We start from the raw sequence: 16,867 nt of genomic DNA, 5'->3' as shown, positions 1-16,867 counted from the left end.
CTTCAAAGAGCTCTACTGCCTCTTTACCATACGCGTTTAGAGCATACCCAGATATCTTGGAATAATATCCCCATGATTGATATCTTTGAACGCTAGTTTAGCACTCACAACCGTTCCACATTTAGCATACATCGTAATCAGAGCACTGCTGACAAACAAATCATTTAGATAGCCAGTCTTCACAACCAAATGGTGAAGTTGCCGTCCCACTTGTAAATCTGCAAGATTAGCATATGCACTTAGACCACATGAAAAAGTTGACTGATCAGGCCTCTTTCTTTCCTGTCCCAAGATCACAATACTCTTAAGTGCATCCAGATATAACCCGTTCTGCACATAACCTGTAATTAGAGAATTCCAAGGAACTATGTTCTTGTCGCCCATCTCCTCAAAGATTTGAAGGGCTTTATCCATCTCCCCTACTTGAGCATAACCAGTTATCATAGTATTCCAAGAATCCTTGTTAGCATTTTTCTGAAAAGAGATAGAGCTTCAACCATTCTGCCACACTTAGCATAGCCTGAAACCATTGTGTTCCAACAAACACCATCACGAATAGCAATCTGATTGAAGATCTGACTTGCTTCATCCATCCTTCCATTATGAGCACATCCAGATATCATTGCTGTTTGTGCTGCAATGTTCTTGTATGGCATCCAGTTTAGCAATTCCCTTGCTTCGTCAAGCTTGCCAACTCTAACATACCCATTGATCATTGTAGTCCATGATACAGAATCCGTCTCTGGCATATCCCTAAAAATTTTCACAGCCTTGTCAATTTGGTGGTCTTGAACATAGCCTGCAAGCATTGCATTCCAAGCAACCACATTTCTACTTGGTGTCTGCTCAAAGAGGTCCCCTGCCTGCGCAATCTTCCCATTTTGCGCAAACCCACACAACATTGTAACCCACGAAACAATATTCGGGTCTGGAATCTTCTAAAAAAAACTGCCAAGCAGAATCCAAATCACCAACCTGCACAAACCCATCCAACATCAAATTCCACAAAACCACGTTCCTCGCCAGCATCTCCGCAAAAAACCTCAACCCGAAACACATTTCCCTATTCTTGGTGTACCCTGCAAGCATTGAATTTCAAGAAACCAAATTTTTCGCCCGCATTTCATCAGACCTCCCCTTCTTCGCATACCCTGCACTCATGGCATTCCAACAGGCCGCATCGCGCTTATCCGGAAGCAAATTGAACAGTCCTCTGGCTCTCTCAAGCTCACCATTCCGCGTGCAGCAAGTTATCATCAGAGTCCATGAGAAGAGATCTCTTTCCGGCATTCTCACAAAAAGCCCATAAGCTCTCTCGACCTCATTATTATGCACGTACCCTGCAATCGTAGTGTTCCAAGACACCAAGTTTCTGTGAGATTTGGCGTGCATTACCAACCCTACCATTTTTAGCATAGGCAGACATCATAGGGTTGTATGTTGTCAATGTTCCTTTGAGTCATTTGTGAGAAAACTTTGATAGCTTCTTCGATTCGGCCCAACTTCCCCCACTGGGTAATCTTCAGGTTTTGGTTAAAAACCTGGCTTCCCTCTTCACCAATTGATCACCAAAACCTGGCTTCCCTCTTCACCAATTGATCTCAGCTTGACCAATGCTGTGCATTCCGTGGTGTTTAATATCAAACGCGACTTACCTCCATTTCTAACGCGGTTGGCTTACAGAATAATAATTTTTTTTAGGGATTTTGACAATTTACCCTAATTTTAGAGATTTTTGCCTCACTTACCCTATTTCCCCGAAGACTCCAATAAAGTATTCTCTAATACTCAATTATGTTTTTTTTTAAAGACTATTTTACCTTCACCTTTTAGTTAGAGAGAGAGAGAGAGAGAGAGAGAGAGAGAGAGAGAGAGAGAGATAAGGGAAGAGAGAGAAACCATAGGAGACTTCGCAGGAGTTCAGTCACCGGCCACCACCCACCGGACTTCTCTAAAAACCTCACCGGAGGTTCCAAAAGAGGTCATCGAAGATCTCATAAGTTGCCAAAAATATTTATTGCCCCCAATAGACGTCTATTGCCTCCCAATAGACATCTATTGTCACCCAATAGAACTTTCGGTAGCCGGAATGAGAACTAATCTCCCTAAATTTTGGACAGATAAAATTTTAATTAAAGAAAAAAACGAGGAAATTACATCAATTCAAAACGTCTATTGCCCCCCAATAGAACTTTTGGTCGCCGAAATTGGAACTAATCTCCCTAATTTAGACAAATAAAACATTGATTAAAGAAAAAACGAGGAATTTACATCAATTCAAAACATCTATTGCCCTCCAATAGACTTTTAACAGACCTCTATTGCCCCAATAGAACCTTTTTTTTCCTTCTAAATACTGCTTACTCCCTATATTTATAGGGTTTCATCGTTTCAGTCCCTGACCTTTGAATTTCACCTAAAAAGTCCTTAAACTCCCAATTTCTCCTAATTAGTCCCTGCCGTCAAAAACTCCGTTATCTTCTCCTAAAAAAGTCTATTATACCCTCAATTACTTCCAAAAAAAAAAAATTTATCTTCCTCTATTTTTTTTATTTTTTATTTTTTTTTTCTTTTTACCTCTTCTTCTTCCGGCTTTCTTGCATCCTTTTGTTCATATCCTCATCAAGATGGTTCCAATCCACACACCTTCAAGAGTTGAAATGAAAAAAAGAAATAAAAGAGAGAGAAAAATAAATTTAAAAAAATAAATAAAAGTGAGGGCATAATAGACAATTTTGGCAAATTTAACAGAAAAATTTTGACGGCAGGGACCAATTGGGAGAAAATTGAGAGTTCAGGGACTTTTTAGGTGAAATTCGAAGGTCAGGGACTGAAACGATGAAACCCTATAAGTATAGGGAGTAAACAGTATTTAATTCTTTTTCTTTTCTTTTGGGCCTTCTGCCCCCATTTTACCCATAAAAACAAAACAAAACAAATGAAAGAAAGAATTTGATTTGGGCACCTAGAGAAAAGCTCCGGGCACTAAATCATCGTTCTCTTGAGATGGCAAAATCTCAATTCTTTGAACTCCAACTAAAATTGAAAACTAAGAGTATCAATATGTAGAACTCGACTAGAGGAACAATTCTGATACCCCGATCGTCCTCAAAATGCTAGAGTTGCTGGAAAATATCGAAGAACTCACGAAGCTTTCTGACTTCATTTCTCAATCAGCGATCATTGTTTGGACAAAGGAAGAGCATAGAAAGATTGATGACCTCGAGACAAAGCTGCCGGCACTTGTGAGACGCTGTGAAGTGGCCGGAATCGGAAAACAGCTGGCAGACACAGAAAGCTTTCGAGGACGTTTGGAGCTGAGTAGATGGTTGCAGTCCGTGAATCGGTTTCTGGTTTAAATTGATGATTACGATCGATTGTCGACAACATGACGACGTTCAATTAGAAAGCTCGACTACAGTGTTTGGAGAGCCTGAGGTGGTACTCAACGCACCCGCAGGTAGCTGGCCATGTCGACGGTGAAACTTTCTCCAGCCACGATCTATGCGTACGCGAGAGAGAGAGAGAGAGAGAGAGAGAGAGAGAGAGAGAGAGAGAGAGAGAGAGAGAGAGAGAGAGAGAGAGAGAGAGAGAAATTGATGGCATGGATGTGATTCATTAATTAGATAGAGGGTAAAGTTGTCATTTTAATTGAAATTTGGTAAATGAGAATAAAAATTTGTTGTTAGGATAAGTTGGATAATTTTTGTAATACCCTAAAAATTAGTTATTAATTTCTTGAAACTTCCGGGAATTAATAAAGTGTTCATTAGTACAATTTTGTGGTTCGAGAGTGGAGTGAAAGTGTTGTGAACGAATAATTACTCAAAACATTTTATTTTTTAGGATTCGTTGAGTTTTTCTAAAAACTTCATTCACTAAAGTTGTAGAGCGCGTCGATACGAGTTCGTGGATATGCGGAATGCGAAAATCGGAGTTCGTATGAAGAAGTTATGGTCATTGGAAAAAGTTTTCATTTTGTATAAAGGACAAAACTTCAGAAAAATTGCAAAACACCCAAGTTTCCAAAATTGTAAACCTGAGCTCTGTTCTCTCTCCTCCCACCGGAAATCACCAGTTTGTTTCTTTTGGCGATATCTCCACTGTCCGGCCACCTCAGGCCTCGCCACTGGTCCCAATCGCTTCTCCTCTTCCTCATCCGTTGATCTAGGGTAGGATCATCACCCATCTTGGCCCCTAGGTGGCGCAGTAAGGAGAATCCGATCCTAGCTGCAATTTCAGGTCAACGCCAATACTCCACCGTCTGGTCATCATTGGCTGCACCATCAATCATTTCTTGAAGCCTTGAAGATGTTGATCATGCTCCCCAAGTGGCTTTAACCAATTCGAAGCATGGAGGATGAATCGCAGCAGATCGGAAAACTGGCCATTTTTTTTATTTCTTAAGTTGTTGAGGTAATTTCCGGCCAATTGTCTTTGATTCAGACTTTGTGCTAGTTGTGAAAGTTGTTATACATGTTGAGATAAAGATTTTGGCATAGGTCTCTTCACCCAATTTGGCTGCACGTCCGGCCGAGTTTTTGGATTCTATTTTCATGGTCGTCACTTGCTTGTCGATACGAGCTTGTCAATATATCATGAGGTCATATTGTGATAAATTGAAGCATGCTAGATTTACGTGATTTCGGTTTTCTCGGTTTGTGATCCGTGAGGATCTGACTGTTGGATCGTCTTATAATTTTGAGAAATTGATCCTAGAAGTGTTCAAAGACCTTGGGAGGTCTCGGAGGAAGTTTTGTCTCGATTGACAAAATCTTCGGTTTTGGGTTTCAATATTTAGTTCGAACTGTAATAACTTCTTTTTTAAATCGTGTACTAAGTTGAGACTGTATGTGATTAGGTACTTGACGAAGTTGTCTTGGGTAGATATTTTGTAATTGTGTCATCTCAGCTGTAAGAGAAGATGCCGCTAGATTTAGAGATGAGTAAATCACACGTGGTTTATTTATGAACAGAGCTATCTTATTGTTCGGTTTAATCGCTAAATTCTGAAATTGTTTTATGGAAATAAATATTTGTTTTAAATTATATGAACTTGTTCGGCTACGGTTTATAGGTAAGTAAAATGATATTTTAAGTATAAAAATTATTTTTCTCGAGTTTTCAATTGTGAACTATAGTTGGTACTAGTGACATTCCTGAGTGGATAACTACATATATATATATATATATATTTACGTGAAATATATATTTTGGTGGTGTGACATTGTGAGAAGTATAATAATTGCTGTTTTATTCTGGTTATGGCTTTGAGCATTACTCTTTGTGGAAATACAATATATCATATAATTGTTGATTTTATTGTGTTGAAGAGTATCTTGAGTCGAGTGTAACATTTTGAGTCATGTGAGATTTTTTAAATGTTTTTGGTTGGAGGACCTATTGTCACAGTGGTGATTGAGTTGAGTGTAACATTTTGAGTCATGTGAGACTTTTTAAATGTTTCAATCTGAGGATGTTTTGTCACATTGGTGATGGAGGCAAGGAAATGGCCACGCCTTTAACCGGGTGAGTGGTTACGATCAGTTAGAGCTCTAATTTGTCTGCCAATGTATTGCTTGGAGGAAAACTTTGAGTTATCGTGCTCATGAGTATAATGTATTACTTGGGGGATAACATTGTGTTATCGTGCTCATGAGTACATGTCTTTAAAAGAGAGTTTATGGTGTTTCTTTCTTTATTGTCCATGAGGGACTTGGATTCTTACTAATTTGTGGAGTTAATTTTGGTTACTTTAATTTACTCTTGAGTTGAGAAACTGTTTTTTTTTTTTTTTAGAAAAGAAAATATCCATTAATCAATAAAGCTTACAATTGGGGGGGGGGGGGGGGGGACATGAACCAAAATCCCAAGAAACTACGTTTACAGAGACCATCAGGCCAAAGGGCCCAAACTCTAACCATCAAACGCCCATTTCCAAGGCTACTTTGAGCATATGAACCTGAAAATTCCAGTAAAACCTTGTAATCAATCGCAAAGAAGGCAACATCATCTTCAACACCGTGTCCGAAGGTACTAGATCACATGTAAATGATCGCTTACCAGCAAATTGACAACAAAAGTAAACCAGAGTTGAACAAAATAGTCCTCGTCCTCGGAAATGACACCATTTACATGGCAGAACACCTAGACCAACTCCTATCTCAACAGAGTAGGAAACCAACCCTAGCTCAGAAGAGTAAGGACTTATTAAACCTGAACAAACCAAACAAAAAACCTTAATTAAAACACAACTAAAACCAAAACAATCGGAAACCATGCCACACCAGCAAGGCCCAAAGACAGGGGCCCGGCCCAACACCCACTTCCTCCAACAGTAATCAACCAATACAAAAAACCATTCCTGCTGCCGACAAGCACCATCAACACCACCCCGCCGCTCCACCTTGCCAATATGCAAACAGATTCTACACGCAGTTGACAACCGCAACCAGATCCAGAACCACGACAGAAACATATCCCAATGGGGATCCCTTTTGTCTCGATTTGCCCGCATCTGCCATAACCCAAATCGCTTGTTCGATGACGCCATCTCCCACCGCCGGGCATAAACAATTTGCCGCAGCCCTACAACCACCGTCGCCCCCGATCCGAGAGGGACAAATCGAGAACGATCTACCCAATCCAAGGTCAAGAGCCCACCCTCCTCCCCTAGACCGCGTCTCTGCCCTGAGGACCTACCACTAACCAGCAATGACATCCCCTCCCTGGCCGGATCGCAACTGCAGGATCGCCGATAGCATTCGGCTGGGAGAAAACGAACAAACTTCGGGGTCTCTCTCTCTCTCTCTCTCTCTCTCTCTCTCTTTCTCTCACTGTATATGAAGTTGAGTTGAGTTGAGAAACTGTTAAACATGTGTTGTTTGAGAAATTTTAATGGAGTTAAAAGAGAAATTTCTTGGCTTTAGTGTGAATTGTTTGATTTCCTTATTTAATTCCAAGATCCCAAAATCCCAAGAAACTACGTTTACAGAGACCATCAGGCCAAAGGGCCCAAACTCTAACCATCAAACGCCCATTTCCAAGGCTACTTTGAGCATATGAACCTGAAAATTCCAGTAAAACCTTGTAATCAATCGCAAAGAAGGCAACATCATCTTCAACACCGTGTCCGAAGGTACTAGATCACATGTAAATGATCGCTTACCAGCAAATTGACAACAAAAGTAAACCAGAGTTGAACAAAATAGTCCTCGTCCTCGGAAATGACACCATTTACATGGCAGAACACCTAGACCAACTCCTATCTCAACAGAGTAGGAAACCAACCCTAGCTCAGAAGAGTAAGGACTTATTAAACCTGAACAAACCAAACAAAAAACCTTAATTAAAACACAACTAAAACCAAAACAATCGGAAACCATGCCACACCAGCAAGGCCCAAAGACAGGGGCCCGGCCCAACACCCACTTCCTCCAACAGTAATCAACCAATACAAAAAACCATTCCTGCTGCCGACAAGCACCATCAACACCACCCCGCCGCTCCACCTTGCCAATATGCAAACAGATTCTACACGCAGTTGACAACCGCAACCAGATCCAGAACCACGACAGAAACATATCCCAATGGGGATCCCTTTTGTCTCGATTTGCCCGCATCTGCCATAACCCAAATCGCTTGTTCGATGACGCCATCTCCCACCGCCGGGCATAAACAATTTGCCGCAGCCCTACAACCACCGTCGCCCCCGATCCGAGAGGGACAAATCGAGAACGATCTACCCAATCCAAGGTCAAGAGCCCACCCTCCTCCCCTAGACCGCGTCTCTGCCCTGAGGACCTACCACTAACCAGCAATGACATCCCCTCCCTGGCCGGATCGCAACTGCAGGATCGCCGATAGCGTTCGGCTGGGAGAAAACGAACAAACTTCGGGGTCTCTCTCTCTCTCTCTCTCTCTCTCTTTCTCTCACTGTATATGAAGTTGAGTTGAGTTGAGAAACTGTTAAACATGTGTTGTTTGAGAAATTTTAATGGAGTTAAAAGAGAAATTTCTTGGCTTTAGTGTGAATTGTTTGATTTCCTTATTTAATTCATTTTTCATTCTATTGTTTGATTTTAATGTAATCTCCTAAACTAAACTATATGCAAGGATTACTATAATTTCTATTTATTGATTTTAATGTGATCTCCTGAACTAATTTTCTATGTAGGGATTACTGATTTATTTAGGAGTTTTTCTATTGGAACCTCCAAATTTTCTCACTTGACCTCCTTGCTTTTTACACCTCCTATCAAATTTTCAAATACTAAATTTACTCACTAAACCTCATTCAAGTTCCTGAAATAACCTCACTCATATAATTTGTAAACAAACTATTAATTACATATTTATTCCTTAACCAGATTACATAAATCTCTTATCTAATAAAAAAAGAAACTCAAACACAAGGTATTGGGCTTTAAAAATTAATTTCTAATAAAAAATAATTTTTTTTTACTTTTTTTTTTCTCTTGTAGATGTACAAAAAAAAATGAAGAGTAATTTTTCTTAATGTTTAATTATTTTCTCTATTTTCTGTACCTCATGATTAATTATTTAATAGCTTTTTAGGGCATCTCCAACAGACTAGTTATTTCAACAAAAAGTTATAAATTTGGCTAATTTGAGATAGTTTAGCACTCCAGCAGAATAGCTATATGAAAGTCAAATTTGGCTTTTGCTAAAATCTCTAGCTAAATTTAGCTAGGGAGGAGAGAGAAAATAACAAAAAATTAAACACTCCACGTTCAATTTTTTTAGTTTAGCTACACTGCTGTAGAAAAAGCTAGAAATTTACTATCTAAATTTAACTTTTAGATGATTTAGCTAAAAAAATAGCTTTTACTGTTGGAGATGCTCTTAGATTTTTTTTACTACTAGCTCTTTTTTTTTTTTGTAAATATAATAAATAGACTGGGATTTAGGTCATAAAATGATTTCTTTTGTTATCCCTCACCAATATGCGTTCAACATATATGATGATAGAAATTTTTCTGTCACATGATCTTGATTATAGTTTTAATTCTTATTAAATATATATAAATTCTTTAATGAGTATGTAGTGAAATTGAAAAATGAAAATAGATAAGGAAAATAATAAAGAATGCAATATAATATTATTGAATTGGAAAGTCTAGAGAAATTAAATATAATATTTTTTTGGGTATAATTATTGTCCTTAATAGTCATTTTATAAGAGGTTATATATGTCATTTAATAATTCATAATAGAGTGAGGTCAACTGAGCAGATTTGGAGGTCCTAATAGAAACACTAATTATTTAGTTTAATTGAGAAAGAAAAAAAAATTCTTGGATTTGTAGTTTAGATTTCAATTGATGTGGTTTGTCATGGTGGTGACATGTGTTTCCTTAAAAAGAAAAAGATTTAATGTTGAAATTAATCATTATGTTGATTTGTTGTCCTTGAGTCATGGTACACCTAAAATAGGCTTAATAATTTAACCTTGCAATCACAAATATTAGTCAATCGTAGTGTAGGAAAGAAGGGGTCTCCTGCAGAGAATTGTGCTTAATATACAAATCTAGCTAGACTTGAAAACAGACAAAACACTAAAACTGACCTCTAATAAAGATGAAATTAAAACCCTATCTAGACTCAACGAAAAATTATAAAACTTTACAGACACGAACTAGACACACTAATAACGACTCACACAAAATTTCAGAGGAATCGGAGTTGATTTACTATACTAAATAAATAAAACAAAACAGAGAACCGAAAGTGACAAAAATATAAGAATTGTTTTTGGGTTTTTGAAATAGATGAGATAAACGATAGCTAGGAACAACCATACACCACTAGACCATATTTCACCTAAGATTTGTTAACCTATATGCTTCTTTTCAATTGAATGTCTTTACTCAAGCTAAGCCAATGATGTGTTGAACTTAACCTATTAACCTTTCATACTTGATATGTTAAGTGCATGATGTCTGCATCCTAACCTAGCTTCTAACATGGAACCTAGAGTGATGTTCTCGCACAGCTCTCAAGTCAAAAGTCATTAAGAACAAAAAGGTTGTGAATAAAGCTAGGCAATTTCGGTATTGATGTTGTCCTAATCTACCTAGATGCTAATTCATATGAATGGGGCACAAGTCACTCATGTGCTACTGTAGATAACATGCTTGACATGATGATCTAAACACGAAATTATAGCAATAAAATCCTAGCATGCTTACTATGTTTGCAACCATAATAAACGAAACCAGAATTTATCAATGAGAAACCAATGAATTAACAAACACTCAATATCCAAGAAACTATAAAATTAACGCCAAAATCTTAGTTTCACATGTCTAGGGCTTAGGCAGCCCCTAACTATAAAAAACTAGTAGCAATACATAAAAGAAATAAAATAAAACATGAAAAGAGAGGGAGGAGAGGATGGCGGCAATGGACTGATGTTGTGTGTCCAAAGATGTCTCCAATGATGCCCTAAACTCCTTTTTATATAGTTATTGCGTCAAGACTTCTTCTCCTCCAACAACTAAGGAATTTGATCTCTAATTAAAGATGGACTTTTAATTCTTCTTCCCTTATAGCTCTAGGAGACAATCTTTCCTTCTTTGAACTCAGATTCGCGTGCAGCATGACCTCCTTGTACGAAATCGGTCATAACTTCTTCTAGAAAAATCATATTCACAAACTGTAAAAATCTTTGGAAACTAGACATCCGAGGCTTTCCATCAATAAAAAGATCATTATCTGGATCGTCCTGAGATGCTCTCAGTACTCTGTCGAAGTTGACTGATCTGCACAGGCAGATTTGCTGATTTTGGCTTTCAATCCCTCTTTTGCTTCTTTTCTTCTTCTTTGCTCAAAAATACCTATAAAACATATAAACACAGTAAATAAATAGAAAATATCAAGAACTAACAATGAGAATATAAAGGAATTTGATATAAATAATGTACAATTACGCTCCTATCAAGTCAAAAATGAGAGTTTGTGGTTATTTTGGTTTACTCATACGAGCTTGCAAAAACTTACTAGGTTTACTTTTTCAACCAGGTGCACTATTCCATGGTGTAAGGGTTATTATGCAGGTTAGAATATCAAGTAACCGTCTTCGAAATTGAGGTGTACTTTCTGTAGGGTGGACTTAGAAGGGTACTCTTAGTTGTAATACAAAAAAAATGAATTTATTGATAGTCCGATAAGACTTTTTTTTTTTCTTTAGTAGAAACTATAAATTTATTATCAATGTGGTAACATTATAAATACACTTTCCATGCAGTGGCTCATAAATATAATTCCCTCACACATAGTGTAACACTTATATATGTCCGGCCGCTCAGAAATACAAAGAAAAGTAAAAGCACCATAGTACATAACAAAAACATAAAGTCAAAGTCCTCGTACATACTATCTGTGTGGCCATCATAACTACATCAAAATTAGAGTCTGCCGCAAGGCAGCACTCAATACCCTAATTATGGGTTTTTTGCTATTAGGGAGTAAGTGCTCCCTAGCAAAATCGGTCATTCTATTTTTTTTTGAGAAGCAACGTAAACACTTTTATTGATCGGACTTAAGTACAATCAGTTGATAACAAATCCTCCAAGAAGCTTGGAGGACCAGTAAAAGAAGAAAAAACTTTTGAATGAAGTGCCCACCCAACTAAGTGATGAGCAATTGCAATCTTCTCCCTAAAAATATGTTCAAAATAACAACTAGGGAATTGAGAAAGAAGTGACTGTAAGGCCATGTAAAGCAAACGAAGGCCAGGTTGAGACTCCAACGGAAGAGCTACCGAACCAACCAACTGCATACAATCAGACTCAAACTTCACCACCTGCAAACCCAACTCCCGCGCCAATTCCAAAGCTTCAAAACCCGCTAGTAATTCAACATGCTCAGCTGAAGAAACCCCTGGATGTATTTAGCCCGTCCACCTAAACATGTCCCATTGCTATTTCTAGCAACAACTCCCACACCCCCCTCCCAAGAAAGAGAATAATTAAAAGCACCATGCAAGTAAATACTCACCCACCCCAGCAACGGTTCAGAGCTGCCCGGGTTATGCACCTGTCGCCTTTGTGCTCTGATCATCTCCCGGTTCTAGTGGAAGTGCGTGTGTGTTACCGCTGGTTGGGTTTAATGATAGGAGGTCTCGTCTTTGTTTTGAGGAGATGTGGATGTGTGATGAGTCCTATGGAGATGTGATTCATGAGTTTTGGAAGTCTGACAGACTAGGCACTCAATAATTGTTTGACCATAATTCATATACATATTTATGTCTTAAAACATGAAAATTACTTGTTCTAAAGTCCAATTTAATGTTGACTAATCCAATTCCATTATTCCCCTAATCATGTACTTTTGCTTAACCTTTGTGTTTATATATATATATATATATATATATATATATTATGTTTTCCTTATCATGCTAGGAAATGATGGAGAAACATGGAAATGCACTAAAAAGTCAACCTTAGCACATTTTCATACTCCGGCTAGGAGAAAGCAAGCTAGACAAGGAATGAGGGGCGGCAGCTTGATCAAACGAACTCTAAATGAGTTGAAACTTTCCATATCATTTTAGACATCCTAAGGATTATTTCTTATGAAGAGTGCAAGTGCTATTTTGGAGTATAAGGCCTTGAAAAGATCGGTCCAAGTTTCTAACTAAAAGACAAAAAAATGGCAAAACCGGACCTTTACAGATTCCGGCAGCATTTCCGGCCAAAGAACGGTGAACAAAGCTCTAAAATTTTACCAAAAAGATCTACACTAATCAAGGAACATTTGGTATGAAGAAGTCGAAGGCCAATTCTGAAGTCTCGGTGGAGATTCAATTGAAGGAAGCTTCAGAAGCAGAAAACAAAGTCAAAACATGGCAATTTGGCCTAGAACCTTCTTTGGGCGGATTTCTTGTGCATTTTTGGAAGGTCTATGATGCTAAAATTATCAAGGAGAGCCCTAGAAGAATCCCTCAAGACTATGACAAGATTAATCTATCATATTATCTTTTGGATACTAGGCATCCCTTGCACACTTTCTCTCCCATGCTTGTCACCTTGACTTTGGTGAGCCAAAATCACTCCAACACTCTTCATTTTCATGTTTCCCATGGACAACAAAGAGAGCAGCTGCTCCTCTCCTTTCCTAAGTCATATTTTTCTACTCTACACTCTCATAGCTCATCATTACTTCCCTCTTTTTACTCCATCTCTTCCATACCCATTTCCCTTGTTTTTAGGATCTATTACCACTCTCATACTCCACCTCCATGCTTCTTACAATCCTAGAGCTGCTCCTTTTTGCTTCCATTCATCATTTTACTCATCTCTCTCTCTTCTCTATATAAACATCCCTTCATCACACTCTTAAGACATCACCCATTCCACCCCATTACATATTCTTTATCTCTTCATCTCTTTTATAAAACCTCCATATCCATCTCCCAAAATCCAAACCCATAATATTCATACTCCCCTTACAACTCCATCACCAACACCATAAACTCTATCACCACCACCATAAACTTCATCACTACCACTCAAAATTAGCCAAAGAAGCATCATATCTTCATCACCATTCCATTCATCATCAACATCAACAAGTTCATAATCCATTCATTCCACCATCAAGGAGGATCTAAGGGCATTGAAGGAGGAAAACCATGAAGGAGCTAGTCATCAATTTGTCAAGCTTCAACTAATTCACTCGATCTTTCCTTAAACTCCTTAATTTTCCTTGAGGTATTTTAGATTTGGTGTTAATTTGTATGAATATGAGTGAGTAGTTACTTTGTTGGGGCTAGGATTGAAAGCCCTAGCCAATCTTGTATAGATTGATGCTATAATATGATGTTATGCAATTTTCTTTAACATGCCTACATGCTAGTTCAAGAGTTGAATGCATATGCTTAGACTTTACCACTTTGAGTAAGTGTGTTTGCCATATCATGATATATTGTTTAGAGATTGGTAATCTTTGAATGTTAAAGCATGAAAGCACACTAGGTGTGCATGTAGGGGTTGTAAATTACAATCAATTAGAGATAAGCTTGGTTAGTTTGCATGATTTCTTCATCTCTAAACTTTATGCACTTAGGGTAATGCACTAGATACCTAACCGGATTAAAATGCATGACTCAAGTAGTTAATTACTACACCCGAGAGGGGTTGCTTGATATCACAAAATGAGCATGTCCCTTGTCATACCCGAGAGGGATGCAAGGAGAGAAATTGGTTAATTAATTTAGCATTATTCATATTGAAATGCATCAATACTTGCAAGGGAGGTTAGTGGTAGACAATCTAAATCCTAACTTTCATTCATTTGATCACTAGTTTAGCTTAGAGTAATTTAGTTTACATTTGAGCATCTAGTTGTTTTCAATTCAAAAATATCTTCAAAAACCAAAATCAAATCACTACTCCATCTTGCACATACTCACCATGAGCCTAGATTTCCTTATGAATTTAGGTTTGTGATTGTACATTTGCATATTCTAGCTCTCCTTAGGTTCACACACTAGCTAGCGAAAGGAATCCAATCCTCGTGGGTTCGACAACCTTTCTTAAATCCCTATACTATTACTTGTACTCTTTATACTTGAGGGTGACTATTTGGCTAACAACAATTCATCTTCTCGGGTAACTGATGAACACTAGACTCGCTTTGTTGAATTGGAAACCGGAGGTGTTTGTTGCTCAGCAGGGTGAGCTTGAGGAGGTTAGGCGTAGGTTGGATAGGCTTCTTGCTAGACCTTTTTGTTCTGCCGATATTCCAGAACGGAGAAGACTACAAGGTCTGCTGGAACTGTTGTCGGATCAATAGGACCTGTATTGGAAGCAGAGGTCTAAGACTCAATGGCTCAAGGATGAGGACAAGAATACCCTCTCTTTTTTTTTCTTTTTTCTTTTCACTAGAAATGGGTCATTCTATTGACACAAAAGTAAACTGATTCTGGCCAACATCCACAAGTTCATAATCCAACATAGTTGTCAAAGTTCCAAACCATACCAAAGTCCAAATCTAGTCCTAGGCCCGGCCCAGAAGTGACTAAGCTCGTAGCTAAGAGCATCTCCAATTGAAATGTGTTTTGGCTTGTGTCAAATTTAAGTTTGACATATTACATGGCAAAATTGACTTCTTGTTTTAAATTTGACATTTGACTAATCTTAGCTTCAACCAATAAGTGGTGGACAATGAATTGAAATTGAGAAATAGAGAGGTCAATTTTGACACATGAACAGAGGTGTCTTTTGCCATGTATGAATTGTAATATGTCCAAAGTAGTTGTTAGACTTACCATGTGACAAAATACATATTCATTAGAGATGCTCTAAGGGAATGTCATAGGATCTGCTTCATTGAAACCATTGTCTTGGCGACGATGTCGCCAACGTTGAACATTTGGATTTTCAGGGCTAGGTTGAAGAGAAAGAGAAACAAGAGAGTCTGAATCAGAGATTAATAGGTGGGGAAAAGGAAGAGAAAATTAAGGGAGAGGAGATGACAGTGAGGGAGGTTGAGAGAGTGAGGTAAAGAGTAGATCGAATTGTAGGGTCTAGCCTTGCGGCTCGGGTTTTAGTCGAGAGGAGGGAGCTCGATGAGAAGACTTGCCAGAGACTTGGCTTGTTAAACCAACAGCAAACTTTGGTCCAAAACAAACAGTAAATGATTAATTTGAATTTCCCATTATTCAAGTGGGAGCTGAGCCTACAAATAGATAGACATGAGGTTGTGAATCCGATCCAGGCAAAAGAACAGCAATTAAGCACTCCATCACATTTCAATTATCAAAGTAAGAGTGTGTGTCTTTGAAGTGCTGTCCATCTGCCCTACTTGAGCATAACCAGTAAATGTGGTAGTCCAAAAAATAACATCCTTGTTAATCAATTTTCTGGAAAGAGATAGAGCTTCAGCCATTCTGTCACACTGAATAGCCTGCAACCATTGCATTCAAAGCACCCACATTTATACTTTCTAAATGAAATGATGAAAGAGTGGAAGTTATACAGCAAGCATAACAAAATATGTACTCTTTTCAGCAACTCCCTACAAGAAGAGACGATAAAACTTCATAGCCCCATAAAAACTCATAATTAATAATCAGGAAGATACAAATAATTAAAAGCTAGCTACCAAGGATTTGGTGTGAACCAAAGAGTCTGATCCAGTCCCGTATGCAACTGTTCCTTATTAGGAAAATTCAAAGGTTTGATGCTCCTATTTGTCAAGGAAAACACCCCAGATTCACATGTTTCATACCAATCAAAAGCAAAATAGATAGAGTTTCTTTCAAAGGCTTGATCATGTGAAACACTGCCAGAAGAGATGAACTTGTTGTTAATCCCGCTCGTAAACAATACCTGATCGCCAAGGTCCACAATCTCTACCCACTGAGGACCAGTAGTAACATTATTCTCCAACTTCAACACCTGAAATCCTATGGTCTTGCCACTTAAAAAGTCACGCTTATGCAAAATCAGAAACAAGTCATTTGATTCAGAACCTTTTGCTAGGTAACAGAACTGATAGCAGAATCTGTTTTCAACTTCAGACCAAAAACTAGAGTATCTGCATTTGACTATTCTCTCGACATTGGGGTGAAGAGTAATAAACATTTCAGTGGTGTAGGTATGAAGTCCGCCACCATTGGAATCTAATTGGATGTCAAACAACATTAAAAACTTTAATGGGTGTCTACCTACCGCATATAATTTCCCATCAACTATTTCTACATCTCCAAGTTTTAGATCCGCATTGGCCTCAACGAAGGTCCATGATTTATCAGCGGGCGCACAAAAAGCCAAACCACCTTCTTTTTCAAAGTGAATGCAAGACACATAACACCGCCGCCGCTGCAACATTGTTTTTGT

General features: G+C 38.2%; 1 protein-coding gene across 1 annotated transcript; it reads right to left on the bottom strand.

The window, feature by feature from the left end:
• Nucleotides 1-36: 36 nt before the first annotated feature.
• LOC121051329 (pentatricopeptide repeat-containing protein At2g35030, mitochondrial-like) lies at nucleotides 37-7,658 on the bottom strand. Its single transcript, XM_040513568.1, has 9 exons — nucleotides 7,442-7,658; nucleotides 7,241-7,321; nucleotides 6,993-7,067; nucleotides 6,136-6,216; nucleotides 5,888-5,962; nucleotides 1,173-1,340; nucleotides 976-1,079; nucleotides 528-872; nucleotides 37-474 (listed from the first exon to the last, which is right to left on the bottom strand). Exons 1-9 carry the CDS (start codon nucleotides 7,656-7,658, stop codon nucleotides 37-39), a joined length of 1,584 nt encoding a protein of 527 aa, XP_040369502.1.
• Nucleotides 7,659-16,867: the final 9,209 nt, after the last annotated feature.

This window comes from Rosa chinensis, chromosome 2, assembly GCF_002994745.2.
Source record: "Rosa chinensis cultivar Old Blush chromosome 2, RchiOBHm-V2, whole genome shotgun sequence".
In the NCBI taxonomy this organism is placed as follows: Eukaryota; Viridiplantae; Streptophyta; class Magnoliopsida; order Rosales; family Rosaceae; genus Rosa; species Rosa chinensis.
This window is presented reverse-complemented; position numbering and strand designations above follow the sequence as displayed.